The following is an 18,431-nucleotide window of genomic DNA, read 5'->3' as shown; positions in this document are numbered from 1 at the left end:
AACAAACAAACAAACAAACTGTCTCACACCATGTGATTATGCCATTGCTAATATCTGCACACATTTTATTATCCACCATTATTAGGAGAGGATTTGACAGGACGCTGTGGCAGTAGACAGGTATTCTGTCCTGAAGGCCTCATATTATAAGACCAGATGTGACCTACTTCTTTATTGGGAGCAGTGTGGCACTTAGCCCAGCACTATCCCCAAGTAGGCACATGAACACCTGTTGACAAGGCCCTGCACTGAGAATAAGCCTGTGGCTACATGTATTATCTCACCCATTTAAAAACTACAGAGGAGCCATAAATATGGGCTGATAAGAGATTAAAATGACTGTCCTATTATAAAAACATTGAATATGATGCCAGTTGTGCATTAATGTAAAAGTATATGCTTTAATTTCACCTGTATAAAACAATCTTACCTATCAGAGCAGTTATGTTTAACCATTCTTGGCACCTACACTGAATATCTTTATCTACTGTTTCAATAAAATGGTTCATCCTGGCTTTACAGTGTAATGAGCCATATCATTTTCTAATGGGTAACATTCATGTAAATGTACAACGTGCATATTCTTGCAATGCTATTTGTGCAGGTAAAATCTCAGACATTGTGAGGAGTCCCTACCTTTCTTTGCCGCGTCCATGTTCGCAGTTTAACACCACGGAATCACTTCAGAAATCCCACCATCCACTCCTCAGGGGATCTGCGATGCGTGACGGATCACAGATATAAATTTGACCCCCCTCAAAAGAAAGAGAACTTTCTCGGAGTTTTCAAATAGATAGGACCATGTGCAGCCTGTCATTTCTTATCCACATGCAGCGCGTCGGTGCAGCTCAGAGGCACCGGGCCATCCTGCTCACCGCCTGCTTGTAGCCTAGAAATCCAATTAAAGCCGCTTTCTGGTAAGTTCTAACTGCGTGGAAATGAAAACTGCAAATGTTTTTTTGTTTTTTTTTTTGGTTTTGTTTATCTATGCAGGTACATAACGACGAGGAATATTAAAACAAACGCGTCCCCATATCCTCGGTGGTCAGCCGTCAGGATTAAACGAGCTGAGCCGTTTAAAAGGATGACAGTGGAAATCTTTCAAGGGGAAGGTGGAGATAAACTCAGGCGAAACTCTCTGGCCCTCTGGGATTTTGTTGCGGAGTTGAAGTTAATAAGAAGAGAGGAATATTAAGAAGTTACTGTCAGGATGGAAAGATGGGATGGTTCACTACAGCAAGTTACAGATACGCATTTCAGAACCTTGGAGAGAACCGATGCGGTACCGAGAGAGGTGGCTAGGGGGCGCGCGTCCACAGTAAATAGCAAGACACTGATGGAGCTCAGGCATATGTAATGTTTATAATATCACCTGTTATTAACCTACAATATCATGAGAAAAAAACACCAATCAATTCAAGAACATTTGATGTCTTTATTGTTTTTTTTTCTTTATCAACTATCAATAAATTATGACAATACATAAAATAAACATTCTCTCTATACATAGTTTGACAGCAAAACACTGGATCGTGCTGCACTGTCTCTCTGCTGTTCCAACAGAACAGAGAGACAGAGTTTAAAAAGTGCTTAGTTGCTTGAGGGATAATGGAGAAATGAGTGAGGAGGGTGCTTGATAACCAGCTAAGTGAACTGTCTAAGTATACTGATACAAGCTATAATTTCCAGGAGCTCATCCGTGTCTTTTCAGTATCACAGACATGACTTGAGCTAATCCAGTCTAGTGTATAAGATGATAATTGTTCAACAAAGATTCAAAGTTACAAAAGCTGCCAGGGGAGGATAAAACTGCAAACAAAGAAGGAATGAGGTTTTCTTAAGCACACGCATTATCTAAAAACATGAAAAGGTCTTTTGAGTGATTGTCTCAGCTGACATAATTCATACTCAGAAACAGACTCGCACCATACCATCCTCCATGGTTAAACCTCACTGAACAAATGTGAGCTTCTAAAGTCTCATCTTCTTTAATACTCACACACAACTACTTTTATACTTTTCAGCCATTTAAATAATGGTTTTAATACTTACTTATTTAAGTCTATGCATACAATTATAAAATCTTTGGATGCTTAATTATTAAATGTTCCTAAGATGTTGAACAATCACATTTGTTTTATATATAAATTTTAGAATTGCATATTTAACCCAAAAAGGTCACAGCAGTGAGACAATGGCCCCTGATACATATAGTATTGAATGACAAGCTGAAGGGCCAAACATGAGGTTTGTCAAATTGACTCATAAATAACTAAAACTCACAGTAATTTGCCCCTGAGGTTTATAAGCACATAGTGCAACTACTTGACACCGCCGCAGGGACCAGTGTCTCCCATTCACCCTGATACCTGCTATAGTATCCTGTTCTCTGGTCTGACTCACTCTGTCCACAGCTGGTGTCAGTCCTTACTGCTCTCTACTGAAACTGCCCCTTTGCACCCTGCTGCTGACCTCCATCCTTTGGAGGTAACTGACTGGGGTCGTCCGCAAAGGGAATAGCTGGAGGAGAAAGAGGAAGAGGAAAACACAAAAAAGGTTTGGTTGTCAGGCTTCTGTGGCAGCATAGTCTTCCATAGCAACAAAAATGTATGTGTCTCTACACCTACACGATTATACTCTATAGAGGCAAGGCAAGGCAAATGTATTAGTATAGCACATAATCATACACAGAGGTCATTCAATGTGCTAAACAGAAATAAAAGAAGCATAAAAATAGAAGTAAAAAGCACAATGAGAAAACAGTATAAAAACAAAATAAAAACACAGATTAGAAAACAAGTAATATCTCATCAAAGTGCAAGATTAATATTTAGATGAAGGCAGAAGAAAATAGAGCAGTTTTTAGCTTCTTTTTAAAGCCAGTTACAGTTTGGGAAGATTAGATCAGATCTCCAGAGGGAGCTGGTCCAGCAGTGGGCAGCATAATGGCTGAAAGCCAATTCATCCTGTTTAGTTTTAACTCTAGGCACCACTAACTGACCAGCTCCTGCAGAACTTAGAGACCTATTTGGCTCATATATATGGAACATTTCTGAAATATATTTAGGGCCCAGGTCATTTAGTGGCTTGTAGTCAATTTCCCCTGTTGAATTCATCTACTTGGCGTGCTAACCTTTCTTCCGCCTATCACATCCACTTCTCCAGTTACTGATTTCCATCATTTCACAGAGAAAATGTTTCATCTTTTTTCACTCATTACATATAGGTACCTTCAGTAAAGGAATCTCCTTTTATTCTGTGATGGATTTCATGCTGCTGTTAAACTGATGTAATAGATTGTTCAGAAATCTTCTGTAATTACAAACCATCATAGCGCTAGAACCACCTGAATGTGACGCCACATTTTCTATGGGGGGACTAAATGATTTTATTATTTCTGCAAAACTCAATCAGCTTCACTCACGATTCTGAAACTGCTGCGCTGTGTATCTGGTTAGGAGGATCCCAAAACCCTCAATGAGAGCGAGCAAAATCCCCCCCATCATGGCGGAGCCCATCATAGCTAAAGGTCCACCTGGAAAAAACACAAAACTCATTCATTCAATCAATCTGATGCACATGATGACACAGAAAGGTGGTGTCAAGCTCATTGGTAAGATCAGTACTACATGGACTTGTTCTTACTGCGTGCTGCCAGGATAGCTCCAGTCAGCGCACCACTTGTAATGGAGTTCCAGGGATCTTCTTTCCCTCTGACCCGAACTAGACCACAGTCGATTGTGGAGAAGAGGCCTCCCCATACAGCAAAGCTACCTGTAAAACCACGAAAACAAACCTGTGAGGGTTGCATAGTTCGGTTGAATATGTGCTTTCATTCTCAGACAATGAAATTATGACCCTCAACAATTCTGATAGGCCTTTGAGCACCCAAATATAATTAAATAAATAAACATATTTTTTTTAGATAAATGACTTGATCGTGTTGTACCATAATCATATACAGTTCAGAAAGTATTTAGACCTGTTCACTTTTTGCACACTTTATTGTGTTGTGGATTTAATTGTAAATGGATAAAATTTACATTTTTGGCCCATAAATCTACACTCAATAATTCATAATGAAAAAGAGAAAACATGTCTGGGCTTTTGCTGGGCCACTCAAGGGCAGTCAGAGACTTTGTCCTGAAACCACTCCAGTGGTGTCTTGGCTGTTTGCTTCAGGTCATTGTTGTTCTAAAAGATGAACCTTTGCTCAACTCACATGCACTCTGGAGCAGGTTTTTTTTTTCGAGAACCTCTCTGTATTTGGCTTAATTCATCCTTCCCTCAATTTTGATCAGTCTCTCTTACCCTGCCACTGAGGAGCCCCCTCATATTCCCCTCAAATGTGCAAAAAGTGAAGGAGTCTGAATACATTGAAGCCACTGAATAAAACCAAAAGTCACCTCCTCACCTCCAATCTGTGGAGCTCTTATTCTCACTGCATTTGCACTACCTCTCAGGCGGTGTCCCACACCCTGAAACATTAGAGCATTGTTCAGTTCTGACTTTGAAAACCTGATGTGAGTCTGAGAGCAAACAATTATCTTTTGAACTCACCGCAGGGGCATTACGAAAGCCCTTGATCGCCTGGAACACCCCTCCTCCAATTGCACCCATAGTGAAAGCTCCTCCACAGTCATCCACTATCCTCCAGGGACTACAAAAAGGCATTCAGAGGAGGGAGGAAGTACATGTAAAAATGGGATAAATCATTTGATGTCAAAAGTATGAACACCTAGGCTTTGTTGTGTGATGTGGATGTTCAGCAGCACACCAAAAAGCAGTTCCAACATAGATTATTTTGGAGAGAAAACTGGTATCACAACAGAGTTCACATTGTGCTATTGCAATGATTTTGGATTGTTATACAGCAAATTAGTGACATTATTTTTGTTTGTGCCATCCCATCCAATTGATTTATATTGTTGCTGCACTATGATGCTGAAACAATCAACAGAATAATAACCAACAACGTATTTAATAACTGATTAATAACTTCAGTCATTTATCAAGCAAAAATATCAGACATCCCCTTCTAATACTAAGCATGTGCTGCTAATCACTATTTTATATTATTGTTCATTCAGTCTCTTTGAGGTACAATGTTTAATGGACAAAACAGTCAATATGAAAATCTAACCATTTTTTTCTTTTTTGGTTTACCATAACTTCAATTTAAAAAAAAAAAACCCCACTGACATATTCATGCAAGATGCTGCTGTAGCTTACACTAGTTGCTGTGGGAACATACTGACCACAGCTTTATCTCTTTATATCCCTAACCCTTTACTAAGCTAGCCGGCTAACTCAAACTCACAGAGCCTCTCTTCTCTAACATTAACTTAAATAAAACATTAAAAAGACAAATCCATGTCCGAGCTTGGCAAACGTTTGTCAAGTAGAGAAAGAAAAAGGTTTTAAAAACTAATCTCACCAAGGTTCACGGGCATACTCCTCCATGTTTGTTGTCGTCAAGACAAACGGTGTTACGTCATCATTGTGCGCGCCGTGTGCTGTTTTGGGAAGTCGTATCGTCCATTCTTTGGATTTTCCTAAACCAGGTAAAGATGAAATAGGTTTAATTCATTAGTTTTTTATAGAAAGGTGTAGGTTTATGGTATGTGTAGTTTATGTGTTATCTCCTAAACGCATATTTGTGTTTGCTGGTTTAATATTTCAGCTGTTGACACGGAGCTACCGAGCAGACGTGGAATAATTTTGTTGAAATAAATGTAGTATGAACTTAAACTGCGGATTATCTCCTTTTTTTTTATGAAGCTAACCTCGTTCATACCCGAAAAGCTAAAAGTAGCTCTATACAAGCTAAAATCAAACGTTTACCGGGAGCCTTGAAAGCAATAAAGCAGCATGCAGGGGGGAGGATGACCTACACGACGCCTGTTTCCGATTCGGCAGTTTTAAGGGGAAAGTTACTGCTTTCAAATTTAGATCACATCAGACCAGATCCAGATTCCAAAAACCACTACACGAAGACTTCTCAAATCTGGACTAGATTATCACAGAGACGCTAAAGAAGAGAGACTCTCTCTAATTGTGAAAATGCAAAAAAAAATGCGTTAGTACCATAGTGAAATCAGTTTGAAGTTTGACATTATACAGAAATTCAGAGGAAAAGACCTATGGACAACCGGTTCATACGCTCTTCTAAAATGTGTGGCTATACGATCACTTTCAGGAGAGCCACAGCGGTGTTAGGATAGGCTGTAGGATCATAGTCCGTTGCATGTGTTTAGCCCTGTTGCACTTTAACTGACTTTACCTGTACTTTAAATTGTTGCATGAAGGTTTCAAAATTTGGGGTTTGGTTTCAAGCTATCCATAACACTAGATTTGTAACCTACATTCATTGTTTGTTTTTATATATCATTTATTTTATTTGTTGATTTTTGCATGGACAATGCACATCGATCAGCATCACTTTAATGGTGCCAGTGTCAGCCAAAAGCCTGATGTTAAATAAGCCATTAAAGCAACTATAAAGCACAAAACATGTAAGATTAGAAAAGTAGAAAGCCAGTGAAAAAATGAAGCAACAGAACAGGATAAAAAGCTTAGAAGAGTGAGGCAAGCACCAAGCAAAGTAGGACATGTAAAATACTGGCAACTAATACAAAACAACCACTTTTCCACAACCACTTACTAAAGATGTAAGATATTTTAATTTACTGTAATGTATGACAAAAAAAAAGACACCAGATTGTCACATTCAAGAAACTGGTGCCAGAGAATGTTTCAATTTTTGTTTGAAAATTGACTGAAGTGATAAATAGATTATCACAATGGTTTCTGATACTTTTTCTGTTGATTGATAAATCGGTCAGTCAACTAATTGTTTCAGCTTCAAACCAAAGACTATAGTTTGGATTTAGTTTTTTCAAATCATTGTAGTGGTAAATGTTTGAAATTTTCAAGAAACTACCAGCTGTAAATGCAGGATATGTGCATATCAAAAATTAATGTTGGCATCAGTCCAGTATTATTTTCACTTTCCCTGTTTGGGTGGTTGGGCACCACCTGCTCTAGTCAGTAGATAAAGGCTTCCCATCCTGTGCATCATGACTTAATCCTCCCTCCTCTGTGTTTCAGGATGCCTCTACCTCCGGCACTGCTGGCCCGCTTGGCCAAGAGAGGGATTGTTAAACCTACAGATCAAGGTAGTAGGAAGCATGTTTTGGGAACACGCTGTGTCGACAGAATTTAGACATTTTTCCTTATGCTTCATACTTTCCTGTGTCATGTAATAACATTTCTCCTTCAATTCATCCAGAGGCAGATGAGGAGATTATTGCTGAAGATTATGATGACAACAACGTAGATTATGAAGCCACCAGAATAGAGAATCTACCACCAAACTGGTACAAAGTTTTCGACCCTGCTTGGTATGTATACTTGATTTACAATATGTTTTTACTTGTGACTGATATATTTACATACCTAACATTTTGACTTTGTAACTGTGGTAACAGAGATTGAGGACCTATAAAATCATATCTGTTTTTGCTCAGGTGTGTTTATTATGGGGTTAAACTGAGATTCAAACACATCAGATTTTTTTTTATAACAAATTACACAGGAACATCAACCTCATTCTGCCACTCACCTATCTTAGTTTATTTAAAAATATGTGACTGACTTTTTCTGGCCAGTGAGGCTACATTATTTGGATGTGAGATAAGCTTGGCCTTGAAAATATGGTTTCTCAGTAATTTGTGGCCTGAATTATTATTAAGGGACTTTGTGGTGAAAAGTGGTTGAAATGACTTTGTTAAATAAAGACAGACTTTGACAAGGGACATCTTGCAATAAAACCTGCTGGAATCAAATAAAAATGAACTCACTTTCACTGTTATTGTGAAAGAAACGGAGTTTCAAAAATATGTTGAATAATTTAATGGTTATTCATGATTATTTTTGGAATAATGTATTATTTATTTCATATTTAACACTTTGGGTCTCCATACATGTAAATTTAGCCACTCCGCTGCTATATGTCATCGTTTCGTACTGTGTTGTTGGAAATAAGCTAATTCTCTCTTACTGTAGTTTGATCTTCAGTGATGGTATTACTATTACACTAACCAACGAGCTGTATTTCAGTCATCAAATAAATTCAATCAATCACTTTCCTCATGACGTTACTCATTAATATGTATCACATCACATTATTTACATTATGGCTGCAAATTCATCCATTTTGTTTCATTCTCCCTTCAAACCACAGTGGTCTTCCTTATTACTGGAACGTGGAGACAGATTTGGTGGCCTGGCTGTCCCCAAATGACCCGTCTGCAGTGGTCACAAAAGCTGCCAAGAAACTAAGAGGTATGATATTATAAAACCTCTTTACTCTCTAACTTGTAGTGTGAAGTTGTGATGCTTTAAGCAGAGGGGTATGGTGTGTTGCTTGCCAAGATGAGGTAGCTAAGGGTGACTTCTTGGCTGTTGCTTGGTGGTTTGAGCAACATGCTGCGTAGCTTGACACAGATTTAACTGGTTATAATCTGGTAATATTGGAGTGAATTTATCCTGTTACGAGTGTGTGTGTGTGCGTGCGTGTGCGTGTGCAGGTAAAGAGGGGGTTGGTTCTAGGACACTGGAACACACTGTTGAGCCTTCTCTTTGCGATGGGCCTTGCCTGCACACTCACACACAAATACGTTTTTGACACCATCTTACTTTATTTGGTAAAATAGGTGAAGGGCCATAATTAATTCAGAGGGGGGCAAATAATATACGAAAATAGGGCTGTGTGTAAGCCACAGAGTATTTACACTTTCCTTGGGTGAGGGTGGGAGTTAAAAGCAGCTTAAAAGTATGTTAGGTCAGTTTAAAGGTACTGTAGTTGAGGGCCAGAGAATTGTGTCACCTGTCATGGGACCTTGCAGATTTATGACGGCACAGGCTGACACCCACTGCTGGGCCCAGTGATGGGTCAAAACATCATTTAACATGAATGCTGTACTTTCATAGGAATGCTCATCCAACTGTTTAACTCTGTAGTGTTAATTATAAATTAATATTTTGATGAGGCAATGATCATCATCATTCCTGACCTGTCACCATGGATATCTGTTACACTTCTCAAAAATCATTGCTGGTTTCATCATCATTTGGCAAGTAATCTCAGAATGCAGGTTTTTTTTTGTTTTGGCCAAACTCAGGTAAGTGTTTATTATGTGACTATTGGCTATATTTTATTTTTTTAGCTGATGGAGGAGATGAACGAGTTGAGAGGCAGTTTGAGAAGCCAGACAGGGAGCGAGAGCGCGACAGAGACAGAGATCGGGAAAGGGATCGGGACAGAGACCGAGAGAGGGATGACGGGAGGGACAGAGACAGAAGAAAGCAGAGGAGGGAAGACATGGCACCGTACAGCAAAAGCAAAAGAGGTATTGTTTACGTCTGTTACATACTACACAAGCATTTTCAAACTGATGATGCTATTTATATGACTGGGTCTTTATTTTCCTTTTCAGGTAGAAAAGATGATGAGATGGACCCCATGGATCCAAGTGCTTATTCTGATGCCCCAAGGTACAGTATTTACAGTCATGAAATGGATACTCCAACAGTTTAGTACTGCACTTCCATAAGTACCGTACCAGTACTGGTACTAGTATGTCACTAGTCTCTGTCACTAGTCTGGATTCAGATCAAACACACTGTAATCTGTCATATAATGTAAATAAACTATATAGAAAGCTTCATCCAGAGGCATCTATACACAAGATTTATAAACAGGAGGAATGATGACACCTCAGCTAGACAGATGCATTATAAGAAACAAGCATGGTTACCATACATACTTTGCACATCTTGTACTATTCATATGGGTTAAGCTTGAAAAACATTTCTCATAATGCTTCTTAATCTTTTCATTTGACCCTCCCTCCCTGATAAATGCCCTTTTCTTTCAAACTCCACACCTTCCAAGATCAAACCAAAATAACCCTAATTACATCATTGTGACATCATCAGGGTTTATTTCATAGGCTTGACAAAGCAGTCGAACTAATCATGCCCAGTAAGATGATTTTGATTGTGTAAAATTAATGGATTCCTCTTTAAGGTGCAACCATAATGTGCTGAGTCAGACACTTACTGAAAGCAAACATTCATCTTTACAGGGGTACGTGGTCAAGTGGCCTTCCCAAGCGTAATGAAGCAAAGACGGGTGCAGATACCACAGCGGCGGGGCCTCTCTTCCAGCAGCGGCCATACCCCAGTCCAGGAGCTGTGCTTCGGGCTAACGCAGCAAACCAAATACCCAAGGAGTAAGCTGTGCTCCCAGGAAGAGAACAACCAAGAAAGAAGCAGCTTGTTTTCCCTTTGCTCACATCTTTACATTTGCCGTAACAGACTGACATCGTTGACAAGTTTTCTTTTCATTTTGAAATTTGTGACCGTGCCAGAGAGTGGAGTGCTCAGCTTTTGTACCACCAGTGCATTCATACTTGTCAAATGTGTAGAACAGTTGTAAATATGTTTTTATATGACCTAAAGATTGACCCTCTTATTGTTATTAGGGCAATTGGTGGGCATCATTTGCTAATAAATTTAAAGATTACTGTGAAAATGACTCATTGCAACTTTCCTTGACAATGTTTTATTACAAAATTGCAACGTGTTAAAATGTTAAATCCATTATTTTCTGAATATTACAAAAACCAACATTCAGGGACAGATGGCATGAAAAACAACTGGAAATATCTGAATAAAAATCAAAAATATGTAGATCAGTGGTCCACTGATCCTACATAGTGACAAATACAGTCATAGTCCAGTGTGAACACTTTCTCCTCGTATCGGTCGAGCTGAACCATTGCTCTGCACTTGTTCTTGTCCCGTTGGAGAATACGGCCAACCTGAACGGACAAATGTAAATGCAGTTATTAGTAACAGGTCATCACATTCAAACAAGTACACACGTGCTGCAGGGAAGATGATCCTTTGCTCACCTGACCCCTGTGTTCACCCAGTACAACCATTATAGAGTCATATTCACTTTTTGGGACAATGGTTTCCAGCATGTCCTGCGTCACATCTGTCACCACAAGAAGAAACAGTGTGTTATTTACCTAAGACTTTTAACAGTAACAGTTAATATAGTGTCAGTCAGAGGTGATTACCTGTTCATCTTAATTCAGCAGATGTGACATTTCTACAGTCTTAGCCAATAAGCCACATAATAATTGCAGATAAGAAATCCCACAAAATCTACAGTATCAAGGAATAGTACATAATCCCAATCAATGATCAATGTATACATAAAATATTTGCCAACAAGGAACATCAATATGGTGTATATTAGAAGATGCATTATCAGAATGTCAGGGGTTTGACATTTCAGGAAATACTTGCTTTCTTGCTCAGACTTAGATGAGACGATTGATGCCACTCAAAGCTACACAGGAGACCGTTCCCTCAGCGTAAAACTGGCAGCAAAGGGAAACGGCTAGACTGGCTTTGTTCAGAGGTAAAAAAAAAAAAACAAAAACCCTAAAGCTCACCAGGTTCCATGTTATGAAATAAAAAACGTGTTGTTCTAGTTTTGTGGATTTGAAAAAAAAAACAACAACTTTTGGACAGAGCCAGCTATGTTGTTACCTCTGCTGCCAGTCTTTATGCTAAGCTAGCTGTAGCTCTATAGTTAACAGTCAGACGGGAGTGGTATTGCTCTTCTCACTAACTATTCCTTTAAATTCCTAAATTCCAGTCTGTACTGGATATGAAAACCACATTATCTGTCTATTCCTTACATTAACACTACAAATGCTTTTTTGTTTAATAGTATTTGTCATCTAAATATCCTCCGCTTTAAATGAATTTCCCAGTTGTGGGATTAATAAAGTTAATCTAATCTAATCTAATCTTTAACCAGAGGCATGACAAACGACGTCTAGGAACTGCCTTGCTCCATGTTTTTCACCATAATACCTAAGCTACTCAGATGTATTATAAAAATGAACAGAAATAGTTACAACACATACTTTGCACATCACATTTCTTGTACAACTTTAAATTAGGGAATAAAGCTACTGCAGAGAGACAGAGACCAACACCAAGAGAGACGGGGATTGCACTAATGACTCACCGTCTAGCAGTCTTCCCTCTTCAGTTCGACACACACAGGTAGTTGGTGTCAAGACATCCTCCACACACATCTAGAAGAAAACCAGACTGACTTAAGAGCTGACAGGAAGCCAACATTTATGATAAATACTGTGCAGCCAAAGATATAGAACATATGGCGATCATGCCATATCTATTAGTACCTTTGAGTTGTAGTACCTGCCCCCTTTGAAAGCTTTGTCTATAAAGCGAACTTTTAAGTCTCTCTGGAGCCAGGAGGGGGGAGCTGGTGGCCGCCTCGCTTCTTTCACTGGAGGCTTCTCTCTAGAGAGGAAACAGAAGAAAAACAAATATACAGTATGTTTACTCAAAGGGAACATTGAAAAGATATTGACCAATGAATTGAAATGAGTAAATGCAGTGTGGAAAAATGTATAAAACATTAAAATTTTAAATACTGGTTGATAAAAACCAAAATGAAAAGCATATTGTTGGATCTTCATCTTTTAGTGGATACATACCCGTCTTGACTTGATTCTCTGTGTTTCCTCTTCCTCTCATCTTTTCCTCCATCTCTATCTGAAGACTTGTGTTTCACCTCATCACCATTACCTTGCCTCTCTTTCTCTTCCCGTCTCCGCCGCTCCTTCTCTCGCTCTTTTTCCTTCTCTCGCTCTTTTTCCTTTTCCTTGTCTTTGTGAGCTTTACTGAGGCGACCTGGTCAGTGAATAAACAGTGTTACAAGCATGGCATTGAGTAAAATGTGGCACACACAGAAACATGGGCACTGCAGTGTTGTGTGTTTGTGCGATTCTTAGTTGGGTTTTTATACTTGGAGTAGAGCTGAATCAATGTTTTGTGCTTTTGTCCCCCATGTGAAAGCTGAAATGTCATTAGACTAGCAGAAAACCTGTTTAGCCCAGTTACTCATGTCATTATAGATGAACCTGTCAGTTATTTTCAATTAGTGTTTGGTCTATAAATAGTGAAAATTTTCCCACACAATTTCCCGAATCCTTGGTTGACATATTGAAGTTATTCATTTTGTTTCAAGAGTCCCAAACTGAAAAATATCCACTTTACCAACATAGAAGTAGCAACGTGTGAATTCTGCAGAATTTTTGCTTAGAAAATGAGTTAAACAATTAATAGATTATCATAATTATTGATTAATTTTCAGTCAATCAGCTAAGCAATCTAGCTTTACACAAAACAGCAGGTTGCTTCAAATTTGTTCCTTCAACTGGAAACTTCCATCATCCTAATGTGATGATTACTTAAAGTAACAAATAGTAACAAACAACTTAAAATTTGTTACTGGTCCTTTCTGTTTAATTAGACTGTATCATGTTGCTATTGTTACATATAACTAGTTAATTAAAAAAAAAAAAAAAAAAAAAAAAAAAACCCACACATGATAAAAAGTTACAATGTAAAGAGGTCAAACTGAATTTTGATGACATCAAATGTGACCAGAATGGACTGGAAATATTATCTAATTTAGCACCCAGGCACACAAAATCATTGTGCATTAGCCTCCAGATCTTTTTCTAGAAATGTTGCCCTTTTCTGTTTCATTTCTTCAGATTTACTCACTGAGGTCTTTGCTGTATTTGTCGTATTCCTTGCACCCAACCAGTTTAATAGCGTACTGGCTGATTGTCACAGTCTTGCCGCCAATAGCCAGCTTCACCATAACTCGAGCATTGTCTGGATCAACGCCTTCGATCTGCAGCACATGAATGAAACTCATGAGAGAAGTCAGAGAAAACATAATCCAGAACTGGTACTGTGTATAGAGTGTGTAAACAGACATTGCAGATCTACTGTACCTTGCCGTACAGTTCTTTATGTGCCCCTGACTCCACCAGCACACAGCCCCCAGGACCCATCACTAGTTCCTCCTCCTTCTCTCGCTCCTCGCCTGGCTTGGGGGGACGCTTATGTCTGGTCGGTTCCAGGTCCTTTATCGCTGAGCGATCTGCTCCTAGACCCAAGCCTTTTGGACGAAGCTGGTGTTCGATTGGCTTCACATCTCTGTAGCAGACAGGGAACATCAGCATTCAATAAACAGAGGGAAGGACATGCAGGATGTAAATTAGGCTACAGGTGGATACAGGTTGAGCTGTGTGGGTGAAGTTAATATAGTAAAAATGAGTACAAATGTGTAAAATAAAAAGAGAGTATTGCTGCTTTTACAAAATTGTGGTTGATGCTCATCCAATGATTTAAGAGTTCATGATGACATCTTCAAAAGTCTTGCATTGTTTGACCAAATATTCAAAACTCAGATATATTCCCTTTACAATAATAGAAATCACTGAAAACCCACCAAACCTCACATTTGAGAAGCCGAACGTCAGGTTTTTTTTTTTTGGCACATTTGCTTGATTAAAAGACTCAGGGAACTGATTAATTAACAAAATTGTTGCAAATTAATTTTTTCAGTAGACTTATCGATTGTTTCAGCTCAAATCTGAACACCACAGTGGTGCAAGGTCAGCGTAATGTTAAATTAGGAGAGGAAATGGTAAAGCAAGGGGTTATTTTTTTTACTTACTGTTTAAAGGTGCGTCCAATCCCTTCCCCTTTCTTCCACCCCATCCCCTTCAGCATAGCGAGTCCATAAGCCTCAACAGGAACGGTATCATAATCTGCCTCTGTTGACTGACAACACAAACAGTGATATTATATATTTGGAAATCCAGAGACATACATTAAATGCTCAAGCAACCAAAGAAAAACAAAAACCAGTCTGCATTAAAATGTGTGCTTGAAATGAGGCACTTATGTAATCTTTTGAGTTGTGAAACACAAAAAAATTGTTTGTGGCAACGGACAGAGAGAAGCAGTTTGTCATGTCGGTCTTACTCAGCCTTTTGGCTTCAGGCTGTCAGACTCAGCCCAGGCTGACTTAAGTCACCAGGCAGCAGCCCTCATCACAGCAGTGGCCCTGCTCATATCTCTCCACTGAAGGCTTCCCTCTGAGGGCAGCTGGGAGTCCACTCTCACAGGCTGGACTGCATTAAAATGAGCTGTGGGCCACAGTGAGCAAGTTTCCCCTGACTCTCATGTTCTGACAGTCACATCTGCAGTGATTGAGAGCAGATATGGGATGACAGTGACGAGGTGTGCAAGGCCTCTGATGAAAAGTAGCAGAAAGAGATCTGATTGGTTGCCTGCATGTCTCTGGGGAGAATGTTTGACGCCCGTCTGCCACCAAAGTCTTACTGTACTGACAGTGTCCCCCATACACACATGCGCACAACTGAGTATGCACACGGGGTGTTATTCTACTCAGATGACGGTCAGCACTTTCACACACTCAAATTTCAATCTGACTCAAAGTAGCCAGTCTACCAGACATTTTGTACTGTCAGGCATTTTCATATGCTCAGTGAAATGCCTCTCTAGCAGATTATAATGTGATCCTCACATTTGATATCATTTCCACACATTTGATAAAGCATTTGATAAAACAATCCCTGTCCAAACAAATATTACATAAATGCATTTGAGAAAATTAACCACAAACAGTAGAAAGCTTACTAAATAAAAGCAATAAGCAACTCCCTGGTGTCGAAGTAGGTGTATTTACGTGAAAGTTTATGAGAGCAAGCTGGAGAACAACTTACTATCACCTAGCATTATCTGGATACTGGGATGAGTTTATTTTTTTTTAATATAGTACAGTAGAATAAAAATTCTACCAGACCGTAAGACTAGGAAAACGTTTGTTCGTGTTATGATCATCGATAGGACACTTTATTCAATTACTCTAACTGATGTAATTCATCAACTTGACCTTGCTGTTCGTTACATTAGTTATTTCTGTGACATCCTCTAATATCAGAATTCCAACAGACAGCTAATCACCTTATTTCCTTCACCTCTTCAAACCTCTCTCAGGTTTGGCTGACCTTTCTATGACCTGACTGCAATCTAGTTCGCCTAACACTAATAAAATATATAGTTGAAATTGATAAATTAAAATTAGTGGAGCTTCAGTGAAAAGATCCTGATGTAATGTCACGGGAATGACAAAGACAGACAAGACAGAAAAGTGGCCAAACACTGCAAAATATGTTTCCAACACTTGTGTTTAAACAGTGTACTGGAAAGATTTTTTAATGCAATTGTTTCATCAAATCTTCATCCAGAACAACAAATCAATAATGTTCTCTTCAAACCTAACCACTGAATAAACTCACATTCTCAGCTGCAGATTAGAGAGAATATCTGTCCCTGTGCTGGTCGTCATACTTACAGATTCAGGCCGTAGATCCACCTTTACATGGTCTCCATCCTCAAAGCCCTCTGGCACTTTGTTTTGCATCAACAAGGGGATGGTAAGGTTCAAGTTACTTTTTGACTGGGGGCCATTCTGCCACTGATCAAGCTGCCTCCGTGATTCTACAAACATAAGTTACAGAAGTATAAGGACCGTTGTTATGAGAGTTACTTATAACCTCTTCCCACCAAGCATGCAATACACAGTTACACACACTAAACAATGCTATCCATGTACAATTGTATGCCATGGTATTATATTCATAATACTTTTTGTAGCAAGCTAAGAGTATTTTATTCTGAAGAGTTTTCAGCCACTCGGCAGATGACTTAAAGCCGATATACTTTTAGGATGTCTTGCACACAGAGTGTTTAAGATCTATCCAGAGCTTTTCAGTGATATTCAACTCAGCAGGCAGTGAAGGCCTTTCCATAAGCTTCAGCTTGTGTCTCTTGAACTAATCCATGGTGGATTTTGAGGTCTTCTTTAGATCATTGTCCTGTTATAGAAGCCAGCCTCTCTCCATTATAACTTTCTTGACTGACTGCAGGACATTTCCTGATATATAGTGAAATCCATTCTTCCTTCGAAATGTGCAAAGTCTCCTGTGCCACTGGCTGCCACACAACCCCAAAGCAAAATATTCCTCCAATAACTAGTTAAAGAAGATAGGCAACTTTTTAAATATCTGTTTGTTGTGGTTGCATTTTCTTCTTTACACTTCAAAATACAAATCAACAACATATGTAATGTAACCAGGAATAACCAAACATCTGCACACCTTCGATGAGTTCTTTGACAGCCTGAGAATCCACAGAGTCTTTATCTTGGGTTGTTTCCTGTGTTTTGCCGCTACTCTCCTCGCTCTGGCCCGCTCGGTCCTGTCTGTGCCAGCGGTTCTTCTGGATCAGAGGGATGATGAGCTCTTTGGGCTTCTCAGATGGTTTTGAACTGCACGACAGACAGAAGTTAGCGAGCTAGCAGCCAGGGCCGCTTCAACACAAGATTTACTAGCTGAGGCCCAGTAATGTATACACATACTTCACGTCTGCTAACAAAGCATAATATTTCACGTATTAATTAGCTATATCAGCGTGGAAACGTAACAGTTACGTTAAAGCTAATATTTAAATTAGCTATATTAGTTAGCATTAGCATACCAACCCTACCTCTGCAATTCATTTCTATCAATTCCAGTCAAGTAATCTCTGTCTTCTTTCTTGGTCACAGCGTCACCACCAGGAGGTTTAAATTTGCTAACTGTTTTAGTAAAACCAAACGACACCGCGGTTGTTTTTCTCTCCCCTTGCTCCTCAGACTTTGATGCTCCCGTGTCTTCTCCGTGCGATGCCATCGTTGTTTGTAACCGAAAGAAGTAGCAGAAAGTGCTTCTGGTAGTTGTAGTTTTATTTCACTATATTTCGTTCGTTACCATTGTTGCATATGACTCCAATTCCCATAATGCGTCAGTGTTAAAGGTACCACGACCAGTTAGCAGAGTGTGGAGGTGACAGCAAACCGAGATAGGCGACAAATATGGTTTACATATGTTTTCAAATGAAAGGAAATAATATGTGTCCTTGATAATATTCAATTAAATTTAACGTTGTGGATTATATTGTCAGAGTAGTCATTGCAAGGTGGTAGTTTTATTACAACTAATATTTACATTTTGAGATCATTTTACATTTATTGGAGAATATATTCCAATCTAGATTTTATTAATGTCTTTTTTGACATTACGCGCAATTGGACGGGCCTTCTGTTTCTGATTTAGTTTTTGAAAAGCAGGAATTGTCATAGTGTTCAGGCTGACATGAGTATAGCTTATACCCAAAAATATACATTACTTGCAACATAAGGCCCTTTTTCCCTATGGGGCTCATTAAAGTTTTATTTGCGCTAAACTCGCGGCTTTATAACTTGAAGTTGTTATTGTGTAGTTGTTGTGACCTTGTCACATCTGGCTGAATATTGCAAATTAGGCAGGAAACACTCACGTTTTAATCTGGTTCTCACGCCTTTAAATCCAGGTTGTAAGCGA

At 39.1% G+C, this 18,431-nt stretch overlaps 3 protein-coding genes across 3 annotated transcripts; 1 reads left to right on the top strand and 2 right to left on the bottom strand.

Annotated features, from left to right (window-relative positions):
* Window positions 1-1,415: 1,415 nt before the first annotated feature.
* Window positions 1,416-5,549, bottom strand: timm17b (translocase of inner mitochondrial membrane 17 homolog B (yeast)). Its single transcript, XM_056385476.1, has 6 exons — window positions 5,438-5,549; window positions 4,561-4,660; window positions 4,415-4,478; window positions 3,646-3,774; window positions 3,425-3,535; window positions 1,416-2,520 (listed from the first exon to the last, which is right to left on the bottom strand). Exons 1-6 carry the CDS (start codon window positions 5,461-5,463, stop codon window positions 2,438-2,440), a joined length of 513 nt encoding a protein of 170 aa, XP_056241451.1. The 5' UTR covers window positions 5,464-5,549; the 3' UTR covers window positions 1,416-2,437.
* On the top strand, window positions 5,483-10,603 carry pqbp1 (polyglutamine binding protein 1). Its single transcript, XM_056385475.1, has 7 exons — window positions 5,483-5,564; window positions 7,111-7,178; window positions 7,292-7,403; window positions 8,246-8,346; window positions 9,231-9,413; window positions 9,501-9,558; window positions 10,152-10,603. The coding sequence occupies exons 2-7, from the start codon at window positions 7,112-7,114 to the stop codon at window positions 10,300-10,302; spliced, it is 672 nt and encodes a 223-aa protein (XP_056241450.1). The 5' UTR covers window positions 5,483-5,564; window position 7,111; the 3' UTR covers window positions 10,303-10,603.
* Window positions 10,604-10,614: 11 nt separating this feature from the next.
* On the bottom strand, window positions 10,615-17,786 carry gpkow (G patch domain and KOW motifs; the record flags this gene model as incomplete). The annotated part of the gene is made up of 11 exons (XM_056385247.1): window positions 10,615-10,889; window positions 10,983-11,068; window positions 12,119-12,188; window positions 12,300-12,420; window positions 12,618-12,813; window positions 13,693-13,825; window positions 13,929-14,133; window positions 14,657-14,763; window positions 16,364-16,509; window positions 17,169-17,338; window positions 17,557-17,786. Coding segments are annotated over 11 exons (1,593 nt in total), but the record flags the coding sequence as incomplete, so codon positions are not given.
* Between the last annotated feature and the right edge of the window lie 645 nt (window positions 17,787-18,431).

This window comes from Seriola aureovittata, chromosome 9, assembly GCF_021018895.1.
Source record: "Seriola aureovittata isolate HTS-2021-v1 ecotype China chromosome 9, ASM2101889v1, whole genome shotgun sequence".
Lineage (NCBI taxonomy): Eukaryota > Metazoa > Chordata > Actinopteri > Carangiformes > Carangidae > Seriola > Seriola aureovittata.
Note: the sequence above shows the minus strand (reverse complement) of the source record. Positions and strands in the feature narration are given on the sequence as shown.